The sequence below is a fragment of the Lagenorhynchus albirostris genome, chromosome 6, assembly GCF_949774975.1.
Source record: "Lagenorhynchus albirostris chromosome 6, mLagAlb1.1, whole genome shotgun sequence".
NCBI lineage: Eukaryota > Metazoa > Chordata > Mammalia > Artiodactyla > Delphinidae > Lagenorhynchus > Lagenorhynchus albirostris.
In genome coordinates, this window is record NC_083100.1 from 63067845 (window position 1) to 63086549 (window position 18705).

At 39.6% G+C, this 18705-nt stretch overlaps 1 protein-coding gene across 2 annotated transcripts; it reads right to left on the reverse strand.

Moving 5' to 3' along the window:
* Nucleotides 1-492: 492 nt before the first annotated feature.
* G6PC2 (glucose-6-phosphatase catalytic subunit 2) lies at nt 493-7511 on the reverse strand. 2 transcript variants are annotated; one of them, XM_060151457.1, is made up of 5 exons: nt 7294-7511; nt 6609-6718; nt 4093-4204; nt 1930-2045; nt 493-1139 (listed from the first exon to the last, which is right to left on the reverse strand). In XM_060151457.1, exons 1-5 carry the CDS (start codon nt 7509-7511, stop codon nt 628-630), a joined length of 1068 nt encoding a protein of 355 aa, XP_060007440.1. In that variant the 3' UTR covers nt 493-627. The 2 variants fall into 2 exon arrangements, with proteins under 2 accessions (XP_060007440.1, XP_060007441.1); XM_060151458.1 differs by lacking the exon at nt 1930-2045 and having other exon boundaries at nt 1115-1139.
* Nucleotides 7512-18705: the final 11194 nt, after the last annotated feature.

The following is an 18705-nucleotide window of genomic DNA, read 5'->3' on the forward strand; positions in this document are numbered from 1 at the left end:
CCTATGTAAAAGCATTCATTCTTACAGATTTTTACCTCTTGAAGAAACAAAACATGGTGTCATGGAAATACATGTCAGAAGATTGGGTTCTAATTCCTGTTCTGACGGTGGTGTGATAACGGTGAGTTCTTTCACCTGAATAAACCTCTATTTCCTTATCTGAACACTGAGGGGATCAGGTTTGATTGCCGTTAAAATGCCCACAGGAGCCAGAAGCAGCCTGACTTTAAGATATACTGGGGGGCCTGTAGGGTACTGAAAACTGTGATAGCCTGCAAAGAGCACGTCTCCTACTGGGGGCAGTCAGCAACAGTGGATTGTCTCCAGGTGGGAATGCAGGCCCTGTGTTACCATATTGTCAGATTTTTTGGGAAAATACAGAAATTCAGGTTTTTGTGTCAAATATCCTGGTTTTAAATGTTGGCAACTGATCTAAAATAGGAGAAAAAAAAAAAGGACCACCCCGAAGGCCAAACTAATCATACATGTGAATGGATTGGGTCCTATGGCCGCCATTTTGTGACCTCCGAATGGAAGCTTCCAGTCTCTCCCTGCCCTATGGTCTCACTGGAGGATGGAGGAGGAGGGTCACCCTGGGGCCACACGGCACTAACCCTCCGCACAACTCTAATTAATCTTTTTTTCACTTGGTTTCATTAACATATGAATACAGTAGGGAATCAGGGCAACCACAGTCAGTGGGATGGACGCACTTTTACAGAAAGACAGCATGTAAAATAAATACTCCGTGTGAGTCGGGATCTTGACGAAATGGTAGAGCTGCAATGTGGTCAACGAGGCCAGGGTGCAGAGCAGCCGGAAGCTCAGCCTATAGCCGTTTTCCCCTCTGCAGCTCCTAAGGAACATCTCCGAGTTGATTGCAAAGCCCAAGCCAAAGAGGACCCCAAGGTTTCTCACGAGTCCAGCAAAAGGCGTGGTGTCAATGTGGATCCAGTCAGGGTTGGCACACCACTTCTTGGCTATGGGCACAGACCACAGCAGGTCAATGTCAAGCAGTCTGAGAAGCAGGTAAAAGCCAAGTGCAAACAGGAAGAGGAAGAGGTTGGTCTTCAAGTATGTGCTCAGGCTGGCCGTTTGGATCCTTGGAGTGTGTTCAAAGGCCTCTGCCACAAGCATGCCTGGGGATTGGAAAGAGACACTGAAGATAACTGTCTGCCTTTGAACCTCTCAGGAATTATTCCTCTCTGCATTAAAGAATTTAGCCATAGTTTTCAATGATAAAGGGCTGTAGAAACCTAGGTTCTATCCATTTTCCAAAGCCTTTTTTTAAGGCAGTAACTAAAACCACACTTGCCCCATGTCTTTTCACCATCCACATTAGTGCAGGGGCATGGGTCAGGAGTCCAGGGCACTGAGTGACAACCACTTCATAGGCAGAGCACTGATCTAGGTGCTTGCAATTCATTTTTCAATTACAGCCAATTAACGTAGAGAGCCTTCAAAAGTTACATGGGGCTGAACAGTGTAAACTCAGTCATGGTGAACGCTGCCTTGGAAATACAAAGCAGCTGCTGAATGAAGTCCACGGTCAGGTAATAATCACTGCAGGTGTTTCAGAGAGAATGGCGTGGTGTGCAGGTTGGAAGGCCTTATTAAGTCCCCCAAACCGAGACACAAGCACGCCGTCCTAAGTGGTGGTTTAAGACTTGGACTCAGCTCTAGCCACACTTCAGAGAAGCCCATCTCATGAAGAGGTAATGGGTTTATCCTACTGAGTGAGAATGTGCCATTGTGTCCCTGGAGAATTTGAGAGGTGTGTGGAACCCCTTAAGCTCCCAGGGTAACATTAAGTATCAGTGGCTTGATAGGATTACCTGAGATTGGGGAACATTAGCAGAGAGAGTCAACATAAAACAAAGGACACTAAAGCATTCAATGACACAACTAAAGGTAAGTGATCATATTTACCACCAATTACTCCAAGAATAACTTGATGAGGAAAATGTGTTGCTATGAATACTCTGGAGATGCAGACACTGATTTGAATCAACCAAAAAAGACTCCAAAGAAATGACCAGGTGAGTCTACGATGGAAGAATAGATACAAGCATAAAAGGCAAAGAAATTGTATCATTCATAAAAATGCGGGGGGCGGGGGAAGTGACACCAGATGATCTTTCTCAGAGGAATCTTCTAGCTGTGATATAATATCATGATTCTAGAGTTTTTTCTTCCAAAAATTTTTTCTATGTACCCCATAGGATTTGAAAAGCTTTAACAGATGTTTCTACATTCATCAATGCATTAAATTTAACCAGTGCTATATCCTGAGATTTTAATAAATGCTATAAAAGGAAGCCAACTTGGCATCCTGATAATTATTTTAATGAAGTAGGGGAAATTCAAGTTTGGGGGAATTATTAATGTCCACAACGATCAAGAATGAATTATATATATTTTTTGCTCCTTGTCATATGTTCTTCCTCTTTCCTCTCTCAGCCTCTCTTTGCTTGAAGAAAACTTACTGGAGAGGCAGCTGCCATGCTGATGAAAACACATGAGCATTCCATCAAGGGCAAGTTTTCACTGGGTTTAATTTCACAGACTCTCAAGAGTCCTGGCTCCTTGTTTCTTGACACATAGAAAATAAGGAACAGAAAAGTGACCTGTGGGTTATATGTCTTGGATTAGAAGCACAGTGTGCAGAAAACTTATAAAAATATTTAAATCCAAGCAATGCTCATCATTTTAATAAAAAAAGAATTAGCAATAATGAGTTCTAGGAATCCTTGAGTGTTCTGAATGATTTGTTCCTGATAATTGGACCAAACTTTGATTACTGAAAAATTATGGAATAGAGAGAAACAAGACTTTCAAAGAGAAAGTAAGCAGGAGTTATCCATATGGAAGAAGAATCAATAAGGGTGTGGTAATGTTTAGGTAAGGTGTAGGCACTCAGTACATTTTGATGGCTGAAGGAGATGTTGCAGTTATAAGAATCAAAGAGGAGTCAAGAGAATTTCTTTTTAGAAGAAACAAATGATTTTCCAGGTTTGGGAATTGGAGGAGCAAATGAACTAACAGAGAAAAGGTGAGGCTTAGCTAGATTCCTACTTTGAAAAACTGTCTACGGATAGAAAATGCTATTTTCTTTAAATTACAACAACTCTCTACTGTTGTTGTTTGAGATAATGAATACCTTAAGGCATACAGGTCACAGTCTCATCAGGATAAACTTTAAAGATACCCAAATTCCTTTGGTTACTTGTTTTGTATATTACCCAATATTACTCTAAAAAGTAGAATATGAGATGGATCTTGGAAATTTTTTATTATAAATAACTTATATAATGGTGTACGTTTCAGTATTTTTTATGCAATTAACTGACAAATCTTATCTCAGGTAGCCTAATAATTTATGATTAAAGTGGTGCTCAGAATTGTTTTAATGATAAAGTATATCAGGAAAGAAAAGAAGGAAAAAGTCTAATTTCTACAAAAATTTTGAATAATCTTAAAGGTCTAGGCCTTTCGGAATGTTATTAATCTACTAACATTAAATCTACTAACGTTCAAATTTAAGTTTGTCTCTAGAATGTTTTTAATTAAAAGGTTGCATAGTCTTTAAAGCTAGAATATATTTTATTGACTTCAAAATCATTGACTGTTCAAAGAAGAAAGCATAATTATACGAAAGTAATGGATACATTCAAGGGGAATGATGCTTCTCAAAATGTCTAGTTAATCTTAAAGCAAGGGAATGTGCATGCAGAAATACATCATTATATAATTTTAGATGATCTATTTGTGAGCTACCAAAGTGATTATTGTATTATGGATTACATTGTATTATTGTATTATGGATTATTGTATTAATGTTCCCAAAGGCACATTTAGAAAGTCATTAATCAATTAAACATATCCAACCCTATAATGTAATTGCTGTGAACTAATTAAGGTATTATCTTAAAGCAGAATCTTAATTTTCTATTCATTTTGCTATTTTGGATATGATAGAATTGAATAAGCACATTTCAATAACTAAAAATACACTAAGCTGAAGTTTTCAAAAGACTTTCTGTGTTTGAAACTGTCATGTTCCAGGGCTACAGAGACTGGAGCAAAGCTGACCTGTGCAGAGTGGTGAATGACTTATCCATCCGACTGATGGTGTGGCCCAGGGCAGCTGTCACCATGACATACCAGACACATGATGAGCCCATTGCATGGCCAGATGGACTTCCTGCAACAAGAAAGTGGCAATCCATTTGAAAGGTGGTTAATAGAGTATCACTATCAGAAATGGACAATAGAATAGCACATTAGCCATGAAAATTACAAATAACTCAGAAAAAAAAGCCACAGGGCACAGGCTCTATGTAAGGTTTAGAAATAGGTAGAAATAAAGAAAACTGAGTCAAATTGAGCCTCAAAATACTATTTCAAAATTTTTCCCCAGGTTATTCAAGTTCATCAAAGTCCAGAAATCAAAACGTTCAAGGGTAAGTAAGAACTCAGGCTGTTGCATCAGAAAATCTGCTACATCCTTAGTCATTCTTCATATCTAATTGTTTTTAATTGATGAGAAAACTGGAGTACTTGGATTGGATCTTGAATCAGCTTATTTTCCTTGGGTTGAAAAGTCAAACATCTAAAGGCTATCATTGCTATGTCTGATTTACCAACTGACTGCTGGGTACCAACAGTTACCCCCATGCCTATCTTTTGGCTGGCCACTGCAGAAGGAGTCTTTGTCATTAAAAGGATGAGGGAAGCTATAAAGGGGTATTAATCCTGGCAGAAGAAATCAGCAGACAGGTAGCCTTTCTATTCCCAGAATGCCTTTCCCATGTTGCTTGATCTTTTTTAAAAAATCACTTTACTTTGATGTCCTCCCTGAGTTTTTACCAAGGGGAGATTCATTCAGGTTAAACACCAGTCTCTCTCTCTCTTTTTTTTTTTCCGCGGTATGCGGGCCTCTCACTGCTGTGGCCCCTCCCATTGCAGAGCACAGGCTCCGGACGCGCAGGCTCAGCGGCCATGGCTCACGGGCCGAGCTGCTCCGCGGCATGTGGGATCCTCCCGGACCGGGGCACGAACCCGCGTCCCCTGCATCGGCAGGCGGACCCTCAACCACTGCGCCACCAGGAAAGCCCAACACCAGTCTCTTTGAAAAACATTAAGTTAAATAAAGACTAATCTATTTCTTATAGATCTGTTTCTTTCAAGTCTATTTCTTAAACAGGAATTTTCAGAGCCTTTTATATGCTTCATGACTTGTAAATCTTCAAGGAGTGAATGTAAAATGTATTATTTCTTTTCTTTTCTTTTCTTTTCTTTTTTTCAGAAAATGTCTCATAAGACAGAACACATGCTGGGAAGTTCTGGGGTAAACCAAAGTACCATTTCAATTGTCTGAAAGGCTATCCATCCATCCATCCATTCATCCATCCATCCCACATTGCTTTCACAAAGATAAAATACACACCACCCTGACATGATGGAATGCACAGTCTATTGGAGGAGCCAGATATTAAAGAATTAACTATAATATAGTTTGATAAGTACTATAACAGATGGATGTCTACTCTTATGAGAGCAAAAAATAAAGATATTCAGAAAACTTATTAGGAACTTACACATTGACTGTATTCAGGGTTAGTCTCAGGATGTCAAATGCCAAGAATTTTAGTCTATGTAACAAATTGTGGTGAGGTACAATATAACACAGTCTTAGAAATTAAAACAACGTGTAGTTTACCTTTATATATATTTAAAAACCTTTTTTAAAAATCTTAAACTCAACTCCCATAGTAAAGATTTTACACTCATACAGAATCTTACTTATAATAAAAAAGAAAATGGATCAAGAAGTCTACTTATATACTGTATACACAAGAGAAAAAAGAAATTTAAAAGAAATAATTATAAGCTTAGAGAGAATTTCTATAGGCAATAGTAATACCAGGAAGTCCTTATCTTTCTTACGGAAACTGTATCTATTGTCTCCTCATTCATGTGATTCTCAGAAGATCTATAATAACTTTGAAAATTGCACAGCAGCAGATAAAGCTACACTTCTAGAATTTTAATATAGTTTTGGGGTAATTTGTTCTAGCTAATTGTTTTTTGTTTGTTTCAGTATCAAACCATGACATTATTCTAAAAAACACCAACTATAAAATCATTTGGGGCTTCCCTCATGGCGCAGTGGTTGGGAGTCCGCCTGCCGATGCAGGGGACACGGGTTCATGCCCCGGTCCGGGAAGATCCCACATGCCGCGGAGTGGCTGGGCCCGTGAGCCATGGCCGCTGAGCCTGCGCGTCCGGAGCCTGTGCTCCACAATGGGAGAGGCCACAACAGTGAGAGGCCCGCGTACAGAAAAAAAAAAAAAAAAAAAAAAAAAATCATTTGGGGAATATTCTCTTAATTAACCCTTTTACAAATAAAAAAAAAGAAATTTTCTTACTCATAAAACTTTTGTCCTTTTCATTAGCAATTTTTGTTTATGAACTTTTAGCATCCTCATGCATGACATTTTCTTTAGTATGCTTTATGATATCGTACAGTTATTAGCTGATAATCATGCACAATGGCGCTCTATTGGAATATCTTTAGTTAACCTGCGGCTGCTATAATTGCTTACCTGGACCTGTTTCACACGTAGTGGGGAACTGTTCAAGGCATGGACTTGAGTGATTTGGGTAAATCTGAGTTTCTTGGACCCACCAGTAAGGCCGATGACCAAATAATATCCTGTATTTAAAGAAATATAAATATGCATATATATTTAAATATACAACTATTACTTAATTGGAGACCAACGATTCTCTCCTATAAAAATGAGTCAAGCAGAACATTGATGGGGAAAACTCGTGATTAAAAGACTTTGAAAGAATTTGCTTTCTGGCCTGTGTCTCAGTACAGAGGATGAGAGTCATCTGGAGTTTGGGCATCCTAGGTTCCAATAAAAACAGGGACAGTTTTCCTTGCAGGGGAAGTCCTTGGGTGCTTAGGATACTTAGACTGGAAATATCAGAGTGGTTCCTGGAATTATCAATCTGTTCATTATGATGCTGCTCGTTTAACTCACTTCTTGGTTAATCACATCATATATGTAACAGGCTTTTGGAATTTTCTTCTAAGTCAGATCAAGTATACATTTCTATGCCTTTATGTAAGTTCTATTTAGGAATAGGTGTTTCGAGTTAACTGGTATGTTTGAAAGATTTTCCAAGTAAAACTATACACATCTGAAATGTGATCATTAAGACCAAGCTACAAATTTAAGAATAAGCTTTAGGAAAAATGAAACAAAACAGAAGGCTTACCATTTAAAAATAAGATTGAACCAATCCCCAACGACTGCTACCCATATCATCTTGGTTCCAACTGCCTGATTAAGTTGAAACCAAAGTGGAAAATAAATAGAAAAGATATTCCGGGGATCTCCAACATTGGACATAAAATTTAGAAAACTGTAGTAAGCTCGGTAGTCCTTCTGCAAACGCTGAATAATGAGCACTCCGTTCCTATGAAGGAAATCCATCTTGAAAGAGAGGCAATTCTACACATAAAGCAAGTGGAGCCGAAGTTCTCTGAGTCCCACTGTTTTTATATGGTACCTTCATGGCGTGTCCAGCCATTACTGCAACATGTGATACTGACCATCTGTGGAGAGGGCATGTCTGCTCTCCTCTACTGAAAAGCTCATCTGTTTATGATTTTAACTGGTGCCAAAGAGGTGAAGTACATGCTGATCTGTGACAAGTAGAGGAGAAATTTGGGTAGAGACACAATGCATTTCTTATGCAATCTCTCTTTTGTGTGAACAGTTGGATCATGTTTGCTTGAAATTTTTTGCACAGCTCATTTCCTTCAAGGGCAGAGACATTAGCAATTTCTATGCTTGGCTAGAAGACTATGCAAATAATTACTGCATGTCAAATAGCCCTTAAAGCCATGCATTTTAATTTAAAATAGACTGTGGCTCTTTGACTATTTTATTGGGTCTTTCAGGAAAATGGATGAGTAATATCTGGGCATGAAAAATTTATATGATACGACAGATTGTTTTCTGATTGCAGACTTTTAAATAAAAAATATTTTGAGATTTCTTTAGCAAAGAGAATAATATGATGGATATGGAACAGAGAAGGAAATACATGGAATATATGAAATCTGGAAGTAAATGTGTTGCTTTTTGACCATGAAGCCAGAAAGCAGAGCTAGAGATCACTGGGTAGTAGATCTCCTGGGTAGTGGAACCGTTAGGAATGAGGCATATTTTTATTGACTAGAAAATACACTTGAGACCACGGGAGAGTTGCTCACGTGACAGATTTCAAAGGGCTTTTGACCAATCAGGAAAATGGTTTGCTGAAAACAGAGCGTGCATTACGAGTACCTGGGAAGCACCAAAACAAACGTGTAGATTGGGAATAAACAGAAGGGCAGCTCAAAAGGAACTATGAATCCAAGTCAGAAATGAGATGCTGGATTTCAGAGAGCAAAGTTTTCTCTGCGAGGATGCCTGTGAAAGCTATCAAGCCCCACCAGGTGGCGGAAGGTGGAGGTAGGTAACCTGACTTATTTTACCATTCATAGTGTTGTCTTTGCTACTCCCAGCCACTTAGGCATCTTCTTCACAGGCTGTAAGTATCACTTTGAGCTTCTCTTGGAGCCCTGCCCCATCATTTAACGGCATCTTGCTACGGGGATCCAGTGTCTACAGGTACCTCCCCAGGCTCTGTGGCTTCTCCTAGAGGAAATGTCTTGATTGACCATTAATCAAGGGGTCAATTTGGGGTGCTTCCAAACATCTCACGTCTTTGTCCTACCCCAGATAAATTAAATTTCTGGTGATGGGACCTAGGCACTGGCATTTTAAAAATGATTTCCAAATGATTGCAATGTGCAGTCAGGGTTAAGAATCACTGGGATAAAGCATTCATATATAACCTGTTCTCCTTTTGATCTTAAGCCCCTCTCTATGCCAAAAGTCAACCTGAAAGAAACTTCAGTGACATTTAATATGTCAGCTATTGGGTGTAACTGGATTTCCTGTCAAATTCGATTTTTGCACTAAGTGATTTATCTTGTTATCAAGGCTTCAGAGAATCTATCTCTAGAATTAAAGAATAAACCACCCTAATTTCCAGAAGAGGTGAAGCAATGGTGGCAGTTGAAATGCACTCCTCATAAACCAGGACATAATGATGGCAACTTTGCTCACTGAGTTTCCTGGGCTGCTCACCTGGAAGGAGCTTAAAATACAGCCTGGTTTCTGTGGATGAGAACTCGGGTCTGATAGTCACTAAGTGGGATGGCAAATGGCACCAGGTCATTTTTCAGAAAGTGACTTTACAAGGCTTCCAGGAAGTGAATATTAATCTCTGTCCACAGTGAGAGCCTTACCAGTCTCCTTTATTATTCTTATTGCAGTGGGAGGAGAACCAGGGAGTAGTCAGCCAGCCCTGGCTCTCCCCACATTTTGCTCTTCCCTCAGGCAGCCCATGAATTACACTCACCCTCCTTCTGCCAGTAGTGTGCTAATCTGAATCCGAGTGATGTAAACGCTGGGATAAAATCAATTGTGCTGAAAACTCATTTGTGCTTTAGAATGTCTTGCATTTATGCTCTGCCAATTATTTACCTTTAAAAATACCCCATCTTATTATCCAATTTTAACTTCACAGAGGTCTAGTAATCCTCATTTTGGGGATGAGGAAATGAACAAGTAACCTGCCCCAGGTCATTTCTTTAGTGCAGGAGCCCTGTTTGGAGATGAAATTTTGTTTCCAGAGCAATGTTTCTTCTTAGTCTAAGTCTTGACTGGGTTGCTCAAGGCCAACATTGGTGAGATTTTTAAACAGCTGCAAAATGAATAAAAGCTGATGCTATAACCAGCTTGTTTCAAATGCTTTCAACCACCCAGAACTCCAGTTTACCTGGATCATGACTGGTTGACACTGAAGCACATCTGGCCAGCTGCTTGATCACTAAGAACTTCACAGATACATTCACCACTTTGAATTGTTGGCTGGCTTATCCCATCATTTGACAGCAGGGACACAGTGGGGATTCAGTGGCTATTCTTATCTTCCTAGTCACTGACATCTTCCCTGAAGGAAATATCAAGCGGCATGAAGGTGGGCACCTCAGGGCTTGAAGGGGGCTCTGATTCCCATCCTCTACTGATGGCCCTGGGACCCAGCGCACATTTTCTTCTCTGGGAACAGTCATGTATAGAAATAAATTAAAGCCACCCAAATGAGAGCAAACAGAGGTTATTTACTATTCTGCTCACTATAGCAAGAGTCAGCCACCATCTCATGCATCTGACACAAACTCAAAAATGGGCAGAGGAGTGGAAACACTTTATAGTGAAAAGAAGGAAGGCCTCAGGTATGTTCTGATAAGAGGTTGTTGGCATGGGCAAGCTAGAGAGGAGTTTACAAGAAACAGAGCATCTTAGGTGATTGGTTTGGGAAACATATTTTGTTTTCTCTGGTTGGTCCTGAGTTGAAGCCAGGGGCAAAAAATAGGGAAGCTAACAGTCACTGACCAAGTCCTGACCATTCTTGGCATTTTGCTTCAGAGGCTGTGGTCAAAGTTCTGTTGTCATATTTGGTCCAGCCATTGTCCATTTGTATATTCAGTCTTTCACAAGACAAATTGAATAAGCATATGTCAGAAGTAGTTTATGTGGCATCCCATCAAGAAATAAGGGACTCCCATGTCTATCCTGTGATTCTGTAATTCTTATTATTCATTGAGTTAAAATGAAGACATACACTTCCTTGCCAAGGAAATAAATTTATTCAAGTATATCACTACTCTGTGAGGCATTAGCCTTGACTAATCAGAGTCTGTGCTCCTGGCTTTTTTGTTTTTGCATATTCAGGTTCTATAATTTCCATAATCTCTTTAATGAACCATAAGGAAGGACATTGTTTTATTCTTTTTCTAAGAAATGTTTGAGCTACATATTTCATCATATGCATTTTCTTCAGAAACATCCTTAAATCAAGGTGTGAATGATATCAATACATTGTGTCTTATAATTAAAAATTCAACTTCCTGCTCATTCAGTCCTTCAGAGTCTGTGGACGTATGGAAGTTGGCTGCACATTAGCTTTTCATCTTAGGTGGATAATTTTAGAAGACTGTCGCCTGGGGACCATCTGGTTCTGTAGACTGTGGGATAATTAACCAAAGCAAAGCACCTTGATTTCTTTTGCCTTTTAACAGGATCTGCAAAATCGGTTTCTTCCCCTTAGTTCATCATTTTTCGTCTGTTCACATCTTAGCTTATATGAACTTTCTCAGAGTTGCCTTCTCTGATCAGCTTCCTCACCATTCCTGTAACAGTGCTTTCTCTCCAACACTCTTTTCTTTTAGGGATTGTATTAGTCTTCCAGGGCTAATATATGCAGTACCAGACTGGGTGTTTTGTTTTCGTTTTTAATTAATTTATTTATTTTTGGCTGTGTTGGGTCTTCGTTGCTGCACACAGGCTTTCTCTAGTTGTGGTGAGCGGGGGCTACTCTTCGTTGCGGTGCACAGGCTTCTCATTGCGGTGGCTTCTCTTGTTGCGGAGCACGGGCTCTAGGCACGTGGGCTTCGGTAGTTGTGGCACGCGGGCTCAGTAGTTGTGGCTCGCGGGCTTAGTTGCTCTGCGGCATGCAGGATCTTCCCGGACAAGGGGTCGAACCCGTGTCTCTTGTATTGGCAGGCAGATTCTTAACCACTGCGCCACCAGGGAAGTCCAGACTGGGTGGTTTAGATAACAGAAATTAGAGCCTACAAGTCTGAGATCAAGGTGTTGGCAGGGTTGATTTCTTCAGAGGCCTCCGTCCTTGGCTAGCAGGTGGCATCTTCTCCCTGTGTCCTCACACGGTCTTCCTTCTGTACAAATGTGTCCTAATCTCTTTTTATAAGGACAACAGTCGTACTGCATTAAGGCCCACCCTAATGACTTCGTTTTAACTTCATTACTTCTTTATATACCCTGACTCCAAATAGTCACATTCGGTAGTACTGTGGGTTAAGACTTCGACATATGAATTTGGGGAGATGCAATTCAGCGCATAACAGGAATTTAATTACAATTTGTAATTGTATATTTGTCTTGAGCTTATGTGTTTAATCTCTCGCTCCTGCACCACAGTACAAGCTCCACAAAATAAGGGATCATGTTTGCTGTGTATACGAACCACCAGTACAGTCCCTAGCACAAGCCCATGCAGGGGCTGATTTCCCATGATGCTGGAGAATCTTGCGTGGGCCCCTGGCAGGGCAGGTTATTCCTGAGAGCTGCTGCAAGTTGTAACACTAATTTTATAGTCTTTTTCTTAAAGAGAGGACCCAATATTAGAGAAGCTTTAGATCCCACAAGATCTGGAACTAACCCTAGGCCTGTTATAGTTATTTAGTAAATGTTTCTTGAATGAATGGATTTATTAAGTCACAAAACTTGATATGACTGCTAACTTATACAGAGGCAGTTAATCTAAACTCGAATGTATTTTTCCACAGAGACGATGTTATAAGGTGTCCAGATCAGGAAAGCTCCTTTAAGGTAGAGAAAATTATGTAAAATGTTTATCTAAGAAAAGAGTAATATTTGTAAGCATCTGCTTATGTTTAAAGATAATAGAAGAATAAACAATTTTAAATGTTTTAAGGTTATCTATAAAGGAGAGAAGGGAATAGAGTATAGGGAATGGGATAAACTAAATTTCTTCCAATACACTTATTTTTTAGATTTGAATTAGAAGCCATGTAAATAGTTTACATAATTATAAAATTAAATTCAATTTTAAAAGCAATTCCTAAAAAATTTTAAAATGGAACACATGATGAAAAGGAGAACAGTGCTTACTTGACCCATTGTACCTGTAAACTATTCACTTCCAGCTCTACAGTACTTATACGTGTTTATGATTTTGTTCCTGTGGGAACCCTGTTTTAAAGCATTTCCTTGGTCCTCCTCAGTTTGCCATCTGCCACCCGTTGCTTGGGGTGGAGATGCTCCCCAGAACTTTTCCTATGTGGGTCACAGCAAGAGGGAGATTCAGGAGGTTGGTTCTTTTTGGTACTAATAATCTTCGAGTGGATTTTTCCCACCAATAACAGAGCCTGCCTGACAAACTGGGTCATTTCGAAGTAAAGGTTGGTAGAGTTCAAGGTTTCTCCCAGATCGATTCACCAAGTGAGGGAGCAAAGCCATTTCTAAGCTCTGTAGATCAAGATCCAAAAATGGATAGTTTCCTCTTCCTCCTTGTCAGGTTGTCTTTCTCAAGGTGTGGTCTATGGACCACCTGCATGCAGATTACCAGGCACAGTCCAGATCAGCTAATCAGACTCTTTGGGAACATGGTCCAGATATGTGCATTTTGGTAAGCTTCCTATGTGGTTCTTATGCGCATTAAATTTTAGACGCTCCATCTTAATTCACCTCTCCCTTGATACAAGGCACCATACTCTTCCTGTGCATCCTATGTGTAGTTTACCCTTCTTTATAGAACTTTCTCACTTCTACCCTAAGGCATTTTCTCTCAATTACCTTATTTGGGGCCTATACTATCCCACTCTTTCCCGTGGATGTAGGCTTAGTGTGTTCTGGCATTCATCCTTTTATAATCTCATTTTCTTTCTTTTTTTATCTAAGGCCCATGGTAGACACCCCAAAAATCTTACCTATAATTAACATTAGTTTTTCTTATTTTGCCAAATAATGTGTATAAATGGAGTTGACTTCCAATTGTGAGATTCTTGATCAGAGTAGAGTAGAAGTAGGGCAAAGTGATAAAATTTCAGTCTTCCACTCAATTCTTCTGTTGCTTCTCCTTTGCACTGTGACACCTCTGCCTCTTCCTCCCTCTCTCCCTTTTCTCTCTCCTTCTTCCTCTCTCTCTCTCCTTGCCTCTGTCCCACCCTCACACTAAATACTTATTGAGCTCACTCTTTGAATCGGTCACAAACGTCAACCTTCTCCTATAGCCTGAGAGCAAAGACAACTCGAAGGGAGCAGACCCAAATCCGTACTGTTCACCGTTGTATCTCGGAATCAAGCCAGGTGTGCTCCACATAATGAGGGGCTTCAGAAAATTGTACAGCCAACCACCATCCCCTTTAGGATCAATACCTTTTCTTCCTGCTGTGGTAGAACTCTGCATTTAACATGTTCTGTTCATGTTTTGTACGATGCCTAGAACTCTGCTAGTCATCTGACATGTGCCAGTAACAGCATGTCTGGACAAAAGAAATCTTTAGGAGTGTGTGCTTTGGGGTCTAATATAACAAAATCTGGTCAGTAGACTAGGAGTCCCTTACCTGAATTTGATTTATGTAGAGGTCGTTGAACTTCTTGAAATCATATGCAAAATATTAGTGCATGTGCACATTTCTTTGAAGAAGGCCATAGCTTTCACAAGATTCTCAACGGCATCCCTGACTCAGACAAGTTAAGTAGAACATAAGGTTCACTGGGATCCCATCCACTCACTGTCCGTGGTGCTTATGCCCAGGATCCCCTCATTTCCTCAGTCTCTTCAGAAATATCTTCAGTCCTCCAGTCTCCTCAGCACAATTTGTTGGTCTTAATGCCTTTTTTCCTCTTAACAACTAGATTAAAAAAAATCTTTTGTTTGGGGGGCAGAGATAAATTAGGATCTTGGGATTAACATATACACACTACTATATATAAAATAGGTAAACAACAAGGACCTACTGTATAGCACAGGGAACTATACTCAATAGCTTATAATAACCTATAATGGAAAAGAATCTGAAAAAGAACATAGCACTGTGCTGTACACTTGAAACTAACACAACATTTTAAATTAACTATATTTCAATTTAAAAAAAATCTTTTAACCCGATAGCCAGTCTCAAAACCCTGTACTTGTTGCCTTATTTTTAGTTAATTCCAGTAGTTGAATGATTCCAGTTCTTCCCAGAACATTCTTATTCTGATTCATTTAGATTTTCCTGAGGTTTTGATTTTCAGTAAATCTTGCCTGTTTTACTTAGATTGCAACCTGTAGGACAGAGGCTAGAATTTCTTCAATATGCTTTGCCATGCCAAATATTATATAACCACAAGATATATTCTTATAACATGAACCATTCATCTATGAGTTATAGCACTCACTGCAATTCAACATCATTCAGAGATATTTGATTTTACCTTGTGTCACTGGTGCAGTGGCAATAAACAAAAATTTCTTTTGGAGGTGTTGACCTTTAATGTCTCTGTGCATGGTCGTTATCCTTTTACCACAAGCTTATCTGCCTCCTGCAAAATAAATTGTATTTAAGATCTCTCCAGTGTCACCTTGCAATGTAAAATGGATTTATTTCAGACCGAGTTTATACCCTAGTGACTTTCAGAAAATAATTACCTCCACTCTGGCTAGCATCCCAGGAATACTGGCATTCCATAATGACACTATTATAAGTGACCCAGCTACATCTGTTCCAGGTACCCCCTCCATGAGTCTCATTATGCATTCTTCCCTAGAAATGATCATGAACTATACATTTATAAACTTTTTCCTGGATCACCAAAGGACCCAGTGGAGTTACCCTTAGACAATACTATTCATTTTCTTAACAGTAGAGTTAAGATACTTTATAGCTGGGTTCATATTTTGTAGATGGTCTAAAGAATTCCTGCTGTGGGCTTCCCTGGTGGTGCAGTGGTTGAGAGTCTGCCTGCCGATGCAGGGGACACGGGTTCAAGCCCCAGTCTGGGAAGATCTCACAGGCCGCGGAGCGGCTGGGCCCGTGAGCCATGGCCGCTGAGCCTGTGCGTCCAGAGCCTGTGCTCTGCAACGGGAGAGGCTGCAGCGGTGAGAGGCCCACGTACCACAAAAAAAAAAAAAAAAAAACAGAATTCCTACTATGTGTATTCTCAAACTTCAGTGTGCATTAGAATTACCTGGATGACTTGCTAAAGCACTAATTACTGGGACCCACACCCAGGGTTTTCAATTCAGTGGGAATGGAGATCAGTCTGAGAAGTTGCATTTCCAACAAATTCCTAGATGAGGGTGATATTGTTGGGTGCATGCGGAACATTACTTTTGAGCAGCACTAGTGGTGCAAGACATAATTCTTACCTGTACTGGTCAGGACAGGGCTAACTCATACCTCAAGGAGCTTGTGGTCTCGCAGGGAAGATATTTATGTAAATGACATACTGCTGTGTCCTTAGGGGCTAACAGATAGAGTAAGTGGACAAGAGGAAAAGCAGATTTAACTTTCAGCTTATGAGATCAAGGCAGCCTTTGTGGAGGAGGTGGCAAGTGACTGAGCCTTGACTGATGGGTAGAATTTAGAAATGCAAGACAGCAGGATGAAATGGAGAAATGCATTCCGTTTGAAATATATTGCATTAAAAACTGTAAAAAAAAAATCCCCTTTTTTTTGATATTTACGAGACAATTCAAAATTTGAAATTGTTAAAATTTTCAATTGTCTCATAAATGTCAAAATTGTATTTTTAAAACAGATTTTTAATGCAATATGCTAATCAATTAATGTTAATGTTTTTAGTGTTCTAATGGTGTTGTGGTTATGTCAAAACGAGTCCCTAACTTTTAGAAAGTCATACTGAGATATTTGTGGGTGATATGACGTGCTGTCTGGGAAAGTGGATGGGGTCTGGATAGAGCAGTGTTGGCCAGTGGTTGATGATAGCTGGGGCCTTGTGACGAGTACATGAGAGATTCATTATACTATTTTATTCACTTTTGTGTATGTTAGAAATTCTTCATAATAAAATTTTTCCAAAACAGAAACTATATGAGCAAAATTAACCTAAAGAAGTGCAGGGCTCATTGTTTATTTCTATCAGAATATAAAGTAAACAATTGAACAATAAGGGTAAAATGGTAACTTGAGACCAAGTCAATCAATGATTTGACTTGAATGCCGCTAAGGAATATGGACTATATTTTTAAGATAATGAAGGAACACTGAAAGCGTTTTGAACAGGGAAATAATATGAAAAAAGTGCACTTTGAGAATATTATTGTGGCAATGGTAGGCAAAACTGATTGGGAGGGCAAGAGTCTGAAGGTAAGGACCAGGTAGTAAGGGCCTGAATAGAGATCTAGAGAATAGAAAAAAGGGAAGGTGGGGGTGGTGGAATATAGGTGAATCTGTAGGTGTTGGCAACCAGTTAACTATAAAGAAGTCATGGAAGATACCAAGATTCTGAACTGGAGGACTGGGAGAACTCCAGTGCCATTAAAAGAAAGGGAATATTGTGGGCTTCCCTGGTGGTGCAGTGGTTAAGAATCCACCAGCCAATGCAGGGGACACGGGTTCGACCCCTGGTCCGGGAAGATCCCACATGCCGCAGAGCAACTAAGCCCGTGAGCCACAACTACTGAAGCCCGAGTGTCTAGAGCCCGTGCTCCGCAACAAGAGAAGCCACTGCAATGAGAAGCCCACGCACCACAACCAAGAGTAGCCCCCGCTTGCCGCAACTAGAGAAAGCCCGCGCACAGCAACGAAGAACCAACGCAGCCAAAGATAAAATAAATAAATTTTTTTAAAAGGGCATATTTACCAAGAAAATGATAAAGTTTGGTTTTGAAATGTTACTAGTGAGGAATCTTTGTGATATGACCAGAAGATAGCTAGAAATCTGTGACTGGAATGCAGAAAAGTGGGCAAAACAGCTGAATCTGAGAGACAACTATACGAGATGGGATGAGATTGCCCTGGGAAATAAGTTGGTGGGAAACGAGGGTCAAGGACTTTGGGAAGCATCTAAATTTAGGGATTAGGGAAGAGAAGAGGAACCAGAGAAGGGACTAGTAGAGAGGTAGAAAGTATAAAACTTCACATTCGTGTAGGTACTTAAGCTTAGTGGCATCAACTATTCTGCCCATAACAATTAGACCAAAATTAAATTACGAGAAATAAAAACTGAATATTCTTTGTACATGCATGTTCATAGCAGCATTATTCTAAATAACCAAAAGGTGGAAACAACCCAAATGTCCATCAATGGATGAATGAAGAAACAAAATGTATATGCATATGTATTAGTCAGGGTGCTACAGAGAAACAGAACCAAGAGGATGTGTATACATGTGTAATAAGGAATTTGTTTCTGTGATGATCTTTTGGATGTTTCTGCCCACTCATACTAGAAGTCAACCTAACAAAAATAGTCCACTAAAGAGGGCAAAAAAATCTCAGGTACAAGATGTTCACCTTAGTCTAAGAGACGTAGTTGCAGCCTGTGTCAGTCTTGATTATCTCAAAGCCTTGCTAATGAGCAGTTTTTCCATTTTGCTCACAGATCAGTCATGCGCGTCCAGAGTCCATCAAAAATACATTAGAGAGATGGTGCAAGCATTATTCTAATCTGAAGAAATAATTTATTATCTTGAACTAGTAATGGCCTAAAGAAATTGCTGAAAATGTTTTTTGATTATTGTTAAAAATTTAGTATTCATTATGCTGAAACTAAAATTGTATTTGTGAGACACTGGCAAATTATTAAATGGATAATGCTAAATAACCACACCTAACTGATTAATTAATTCAACTTGGATTGGGGTGGAAGGGTTGCATTCTGTATTTATCCAGACATAGCAGAATGCATGTTTCCTTAAAAGAAGAATTGTACAAGTAGTGTGATTTTCTTGTTTTGGGAGCTACATGCATCGCCTTAGCTAAAGTTAGTAATGAATTGCAACAATTTCTCTATTTCT

Excerpts from the sequence above, each read along its gene's own strand:
- G6PC2 (XM_060151457.1), bottom strand. The coding sequence starts at position 7,511 with ATGGATTTCCTTCATAGGAACGGAGTGCTCATTATTCAGCGTTTGCAG. Across the intron at positions 4,205-6,608 it reads TACGTGTGAAACAGGTCCAG|GAAGTCCATCTGGCCATGCA; the intron begins GTAAGCAATTAT and ends TTCTTGTTGCAG. Across the intron at positions 2,046-4,092 it reads TCATTCACCACTCTGCACAG|ACTCACCTGGTCATTTCTTT; the intron begins GTCAGCTTTGCT and ends CTTCCATCGTAG.